Here is an 8,103-nt window from a genome sequence, read left to right as displayed (position 1 = left end):
GTTTAAAAATTAAACATCGAGCAATAAATGTACAAATTTCAACAATTTTTGATGCCGTAGAAACTTAACTTATGACCTAAAAACTTTTCAATGGTTTAATCATCCAACACAATAGTTTCAACACAATTTCTGTCAAAATATTTTTTGGACAGTCTCCAATTTTTTTCAAATAAAATTTATAAAATATTTTTATAAAATATTTTTTGGACAGTCTCCAAATTGTTTTAATAATTCAGTTACCTGTCCGGGGTTAGATTCAAATGTAACAAAATGCAAATCAAAGAGACACCTTGTAAATCTCGTTTCCATATGCTGAAACATGATTGTTTTGCATCACGCATTTGTCAACATTGAAATTTCATTCATCCAAACATTTATTTTTATTATTTCAGCTTTTACAATTTTTTGAAGTATTTTTTACGCCTAAATGTATGCAACATCTCCATGCTTAGAATATGTATGTATGTATGTATGTAGTTGAACCCACCAGTGGCTGATAGGTCTTTCGACCAGAGTCGGTACGGGAAGTCTCGGTCGCACATTCAGATATTGCTCATGCTTAACTCATCAACAATAATTGCAGCACAACCCAGGGGTCCGTTACCACTGGCTTGGGACAAGTTTGATTCATCTTTGTCACGGCGCGCCTCCATCAAAATAATTTTTAGATTTTTTTCCGTGCATCAGGCATAGCACTTTAGATCTGATACAAAATAGCAAAAGGCTCATGCGAAAAGACCCTGATCTTGTAAGGAAATAGTTCGGAGAGATATTTTTTTTAGTAATAAGAACAATCAAGAAGAAGAAGAAGCAGAATTATAAGATATTGCGCCAGATTTATTGAGCAGTTTGTGAAATATTGTAATACTAAAACTAGAGCCAGTTTTTGATAACTAATTTGAGCACGCCTCGATAAAGGAAAGTGATCAGCATAAGCACCATTGTGATACGACCACAACGGGTTCCAAACGAGCCTCGTGTTTAGCATCCACTGAGTAAATCGTCTAAACGCAACAGCGTTCAGAAGAACCAGAAAGGCGTCAAAAGCGTCGCCGTGTTATTGAAGCTTATTTACATACTTACCCGTCATACAAGTGAGGTTACCCATGAATTAGTAAACAAACTGAATTATAACCGAAATATTGTTTAGGAACGCATCACGATAAGCCGCGTACAACGTTTAGGAGAATCGAAAATAGAGTACCTAGAATAGAGAAAAACAGTAAACGTAAGTAAAAAATGGAAATGTTAACACAGCAAATTGTAAAACCAAATCGTTGCAGGAATTTTTTAATATATTGCATATTAAAAATACGGAATCAACTCTACTTCATTCTACTAAAAACGACATTAAAAAATTCGTTTAATAATATGACGTCGGAAGCTTCATCCACGGCACAGGAGGTGACTAGAAGCACTGGAACAATTCCAAAGAAGGTTCAAGGAGCTCTGTCCATGTCATGCATCGGTGTTTCCTGCTTGTTTCCCGGATCTACTGCTGGAATGCTACAATGTAACAGGTGCGCTATTTGGTTTCATTTAAGATGTGTCAACGCTTCGGACGACGCTATCAAGCGAGCCTGGACGTGCAAGACTTGTTCCAAACTCGTCTTCAAAATTCCTGGTAACCAACCTACTCCGAGGAACGTATCATCTAGCCTTTGTCAAGTCTGCGGCGGCCCAGAAACAAACGAAATGGTGCAGTGCGACTTTTGTGATTTGTGGCACCACTTCCAATGCGTGGGTGTCACGGAAGATATCGCTGACATCAGTTGGAAATGTGCCAATTGCGAAGCTGCAAACATTACCGAACACATCGTAAGTACAACAAGCGAGACCCATGTACCACGATCGCATCCTCAGTTAGAAGACAGGCTTTCATTGTTATCAGTTAGCAATAGGAATAGTACCATAGATCCAACACTTTTCACGGTTCCCTCAACCAACACAATCGTTAGTACTATGCCTTCGCTTATAGCCACCCCCGCTACCTCCTTAGCCCTTACGTATACCCTGGCTCCGTATGCAAATATTTTTTCACTCAACGCTCCATCTAGCAATGTCTATACAGTGAGTTCTTCGCTTCCGCCAAAGATCGCAGTTTCAAATAAACCAGTTTACACTACTGCTGCAACCGACAAGTTTTGTGTTATGCCGTCAAGCGATCATCAAAGTTACCAGAATTTAGGGTCTTTAGATCAATCGAAACAGCAGCACGTTCCAAGTCTTTCGCGGCCTGTGGGAAAGGAGTACATCCATTTGGAGTTGCAGAGACTGGAAGAAGAACAGCGTCTTCATGAAGAAGAGTACACAAGGAAGAAGGAGTTGCTTCGAAGGCGTTACAATTTGATGCAAGAAATGGCTTACGATTCTGAGTCTGCTGATCCATACACAAAGATGGAAGAACGCCAACTACCTCCATCTATGTTTCAGCGTTCAAAACAAAATTTACCGCAGGAACATCAACTTCATTATCCGAAAACCGCAGAGAGACATGTCATGCCAGATCAACCAACCATAATTAATCATCCGGCACAGTTGCATCCGAGGATTTCTCAGCAGCCTTTCGAGAGACGACATCAACGGAGGATTCCAGATGACACATATGTCGACTTCGCTGCAGCTGATGGACGAATCCAACAGGATGTTGCAAGACTACCCATGTATTCAGCTCAGGGTCAACTTACTCCTAGACACCGCTCAACGCCGCAATACCGTGCATTTCGGTCTACGCCTGGAAACGCTCACGAAGAAGTTTATCTTGAAGGTGACCTTACCAATAGTCAGGTAGCTGCCCGGAAAGCTGTGTCTCAAGAACTACCTGTCTTCAGTGGTGTTCCGGAAGAATGGCCGTTATTTTATGCAACATACAACACTACATCCAGTATGTGCCGATTCACGTCTGAAGAAAATTTGATTCGACTCCAGAAGTGTCTCCGGGGTAAAGCATACGAAGCGGTTAAGTGTATGCTAATGAGTCCATCCAACGTAGGCGGTATCATCTCAACTTTGAAGATGTTATTTGGAGATCCTGAAATCATCGTGAATAATCTGATTTCTAGGATCCGAACAACCCCTTCTCCTCATGCTGATCGTTTGGAAACCATGGTTGAGTTTGCACTTTCTGTGAAAAACTTGTGCGCTACTATCGACGCATGCAAGCTGAACGAGTACACATATAACGTTGCATTGCTTCGCGAATTAGTAGAAAAACTACCAATACAATACCAGGTTGATTGGGTCAGGTACCGAAGATCGATTGCTGATGTTAGACTTACCACATTCTGCGACTGGTTGTATGATTTTGCAGAAACCATTTCGCCAATAGCTTCCTTTGCCAACGCCAATCCAAAATTATCAAAAAACGCGAAAAGGGGGCCAGCTTATTTGAATATGCATACCGAAATTGACGATGACCAGTTATTAGAATCTCGGGAGTATAACGCTCAATTTTACCAAGTAAGAGAACCTAAAGGGAAGCCAAAGCAACATTTTCAGTCAACGGTTGAGGTGGATCGATTCTGCAAAATTTGCAAAGGAAACTGCACATCATTGGAAAAATGTAAGCGTTTTTGTGAATTCAGCTACAAGGGTCGCTGGGCTGCGGTTAATGAATTCGGCCTCTGCAAGAGATGTCTAGGAAGGCATTTTAGAACAGCATGCAAATCCCAAATAATATGTGGTCAAAATGGATGCTCTTACAAACATCATCCCCTACTTCATAAATTTCAAAATGTAGATTCCGTAGTTAAAGAAGATGATCCTGTTGTATCTGCTGACTGCAACATCCATTACAAGAGGTCGAATCATGTTTTATTCCGCGTGGTTCCCGTTTTCCTGTATGGACCCTGTAAAACGATCAAGACCTTCGCTTTCTTAGATGACGGTTCATCAGTAACGTTGATGGAAAGCACATTAGCTGCAGAATTAGGTGTGACTGGAAAAACTGAGCCGCTGTGTCTGCGTTGGACGAGCAACAAAACTCTTCATGAGTTAGATTCCGAAAACGTTACATTCGACATTTCCGGAACCACGTCAGGTCTTAAAAGGTATCGACTTCCCGAAGTGCATACCGTTGCCAATCTAGGTTTATTCCACCAATCACTGAACTTGCAAGATTTGTCCAAACAATATAGCCATCTACGAGGGATACCGGTGGAATCGTACCACAACGTCCAACCACGTATACTGATCGGGAGCAATAATGCGAACCTCGGGTATGTTTTAAGAGGCCGCGAGGGCAAGATGCACGAGCCAGTCGCGACTAGGACTCGTTTAGGGTGGATTGTATACGGAGGAGGCGAAACGAATAATCACAATTTCTCTGGTTACCACGGTGTGCATATGTGCCAGTGCATAGGCAATCAAAATGACATGCTTCTTCAGGCCATGCGCGATTATTTTTCTATAGACGGATTGGGAATCACAAAGTCAACAACCCTGATTGAATCAAACGATGACCGTAGAGCCCGAGAGATTTTAAAGAGCTTCAAACGAAGAGATGATGGACGTTTTGAAGGCCGATTGCTTTGGAAGTACGATAAATTTAGACTACCAAACAGTAAAACACATGCACTGCGCCGATACGAATGCCTGGAAATTAGAATGAAGAAAGACGCCTCACTCGCAAATGTACTACGTGAGAAAATTCAAGACTATGTTTCAAAGGGTTACATACGGAAGCTCAACGCAGACGAAATTGAAAGAGATGATCAACGAGTGTGGTACCTCCCAATCTTCCCAGTAGTTAACATCAACAAACCGAACAAAATCCGTATCGTGTGGGACGCAGCAGCTAAGAGTCATGGAACCGCTTTGAACTCCCTCCTCTTAAAAGGTCCAGACCAAAACACATCACTTGTCGACGTTCTAATCAGATTTCGTCAGCATCGAATCGCAGTATGTGGTGACATTAGGGAAATGTTCCACCAGGTAATGGTGTCTAAAGAAGATCAACATTTTCAAAGATTTCTTTGGAAGGAAAACCCTAGTGATACCAGTCCCAGCACATATGTCATGCAAGTTCTTACCTTCGGAGCATGCTGTTCTCCGAGTATTGCACAATATGTCAAGAACGTTAACGCCGGAGAGTTCGCAGGTCAATATCCCCTAGCAGCAGCAGCCATAATCGAAAACCATTACGTGGATGATATGCTGGTGAGTGTAGAAAGCGAACAGGAGGCTATTCGATTGGCAAATGAAGTTCGTTTCGTTCATGAACAAGCCGGGTTCGAAATGCGGAATTGGATTTCCAACTCCACAGAGGTTTTGACCGCTTTGAATCAACCGAACACTTTAAGCAAGAGTCTAAATCTTGATTCTGAGTTGACTACGGAGAAGGTTCTAGGCATGTGGTGGTGTACTTCCACGGACAGTTTTACTTACCGTTTATCAAATAGGCACGACGACGAACTTCTTGCAGGCAACCGCATTCCCACAAAGAGGGAAGTACTACGAACGCTCATGTCTGTGTTTGACCCACTAGGATTCCTATCAAATTTGCTAATTCATTTGAAGATCATTCTACAACAGACCTGGAGAACATCGATTGGGTGGGATGAACAAATCCCGAAGAACATCTTTGATCGTTGGCTGGAATGGATAGCGGTTTTACCTAGAGTCAAGGAAATACGTATTCCTAGGTGCTTCCGCGCTGAGGTCTCATCGGGGTTAGATACAAACGTCCAACTACATACGTTCGTCGATGCAAGTGAACTTGGATATGCAGCGGTAGTCTACCTACGTTTCAAGCAACACGACAAAACAGAATGCGTCATTGTAGCAGCTAAATCTCGCGTAGCTCCACTTAAGTTTCTATCGATCCCGAGAATGGAGCTTGAAGCTGCACTTATAGGGGCAAGGCTAGCCAATTCGATATGCAGAGCATGGAATTTGAGCATCAATCAGCGGTACTTTTGGAGCGACTCCAGGGATGTGTTGTGTTGGATAAGGTCAGATCATCGCCGCTACTCCAACTACGTCGGACACCGCGTCAGCGAAATACTGGACTTAACCCTAATGTCAGAATGGAGGTGGATACCAACAGATGAAAATGTTGCGGATGAAGGTACCAAATATCAAAGGTCACCAGAGCTGAAAAATGATAGCCGCTGGCTGAATGGCCCAGAATTTTTGAAGGAAGACGAGCCAACGTGGCCGATCGAGAGAGTAGTTACCAAGCCAACACAAGAAGAATTGAAAGCATCCATTTACCATCACATACATTTACACCAAGTGAAAGTAGAATTATTCGAAGCGAAACGTTTCAGAAGCTGGAACCACCTAAGACGAACAGCAGCATGGGTTCGGAGATACCTCATCAACCGTAACAATCAGGCACACAATAAACCCATCTTTCTTGGTCCTCTCACCGGTCAAGAAATTCACAAAGCCGAATTAGTTCTTTTCAAACAATCACAGCTTGAAAAGTTCTCTGAAGAAATTACAATTTTGTCAGATGGTAACGTTTCCCGAAAACTTATACCAAAATCAAGTTCCATTTATGAACTTTGGCCGTTTCTAGATGAACATAGGGTACTAAGAGCCAGAACGCGAATCGGAGCATGCAAAATGGCTAGCATGGATGCCAAGCATCCCATAATCCTTCCGAAAATAAGTCCTATTACCAACCTTATAGTTCACCATTACCACGTACGTTTTTATCACCGCAACCATCGCACCGTATTGAACGAGCTAAGACAACGTTTTCGTATAGTACCCCGACTCGCTAGCATACTCTGGCAGGTACGAACAAACTGTCAAATTTGTAAAAATTTACGAGCCGTTCCACAACCGCCTCCGATGAGCGATCTCCCGATAACTAGATTGGCAGCATTTTCCAGACCGTTCTCGTTTGTTGGTGTAGATTACTTCGGTCCTATTAATGTCACTGTGAGGCGTAGTTCGGAAAAGCGTTGGGGTGTGCTAATAACTTGTTTAACAGTACGGGCGATCCATATTGAAATAGCCTATTCACTGTCTGCACAATCCTGTATTATGGCTCTGAGGAATTTTATGGGGAGGAGAGGAGTTCCCATTGAAATATTTAGTGATCGTGGTACCAACATGATAGGTGCAAGTAAGGAGCTTTTAACAGCTCTTAATTCAATGGATCAGAATTTAGTCATCCAGGAAATATCGAGCCCGAATACAACATGGTCATTCATTCCTCCCGCTTCGCCACATATGGGTGGATCATGGGAGAGAATGATCCAATCTGTGAAAAGGAATCTTAATCAGATAAAGCCACGTCATCAGCTTTCAGATGAAGTTCTCAAAAACCTTTTGATTGAGATCGAAAATGTTGTCAACTCCAGACCACTGACTAATTTGCCATTAGAGAACGATAGTTCGCCAGTTTTGACTCCTAATCACTTTCTTCTGGGATCATCAAACGGGTTGAAGCCTGCAACTTCTTTCGACGATAGCAACCAGGCTCTTAGAAATACTTGGCAAACATCTCAAATCGAGGCGAACGTTTTCTGGAAACGCTGGATTCGAGATTATCTACCGGACCTCACCAAAAGAACGAAATGGATAGATCCGAGCAAATCGATCAGAGTGGATGATGTGGTCCTTGTCATTGACCCCAACCTACCACGCAACTGCTGGCCTCTTGGCAGAGTGATTTCGGCTACTCCTGGTAAAGACGGTGAAGTACGAGAAGCAGTAGTCCAAACTGCAAACGGAATTTATGAGCGACCGGCTGTAAAGCTCGCAGTACTTGATGTTCGACGCGATGTAGTGGTAAACCAGCAACTGGTTTACGGGGGGGAATGTCACGGCGCGCCTCCATCAAAATAATTTTTAGATTTTTTTCCGTGCATCAGGAATAGCACTTTAGATCTGATACAAAATAGCAAAAGGCTCATGCGAAAAGACCCTGATCTTGTAAGGAAATAGTTCGGAGAGATATTTTTTTTAGTAATAAGAACAATCAAGAAGAAGAAGAAGCAGAATTATAAGATATTGCGCCAGATTTATTGAGCAGTTTGTGAAATATTGTAATACTAAAACTAGAGCCAGTTTTTGATAACTAATTTGAGCACGCCTCGATAAAGGAAAGTGATCAGCATAAGCACCATTGTGATACGACCACAACGG

The 8,103-nt window shown here is 42.4% G+C and overlaps 1 protein-coding gene across 1 annotated transcript; it reads left to right on the top strand.

The window, feature by feature from the left end:
• The first annotated feature begins 1,371 nt into the window (after positions 1 to 1,371).
• LOC129753986 (uncharacterized) lies at positions 1,372 to 7,803 on the top strand. Its single transcript, XM_055749841.1, has one exon. It carries the CDS (start codon positions 1,372 to 1,374, stop codon positions 7,801 to 7,803), a length of 6,432 nt encoding a protein of 2,143 aa, XP_055605816.1.
• The last annotated feature ends 300 nt before the right edge of the window (positions 7,804 to 8,103 follow it).

This window comes from Uranotaenia lowii, chromosome 3 (genome assembly GCF_029784155.1).
Source record: "Uranotaenia lowii strain MFRU-FL chromosome 3, ASM2978415v1, whole genome shotgun sequence".
NCBI classification, from domain to species: Eukaryota; Metazoa; Arthropoda; class Insecta; order Diptera; family Culicidae; genus Uranotaenia; species Uranotaenia lowii.
The sequence above is the reverse complement of the archived record's forward strand: the minus strand, read 5'-3'. Positions and strand labels throughout refer to the sequence as shown.

Coding starts and splice junctions, on each gene's coding strand:
- LOC129753986 (XM_055749841.1), top strand. CDS start 1,372: ATGACGTCGGAAGCTTCATCCACGGCACAGGAGGTGACTAGAAGCACT.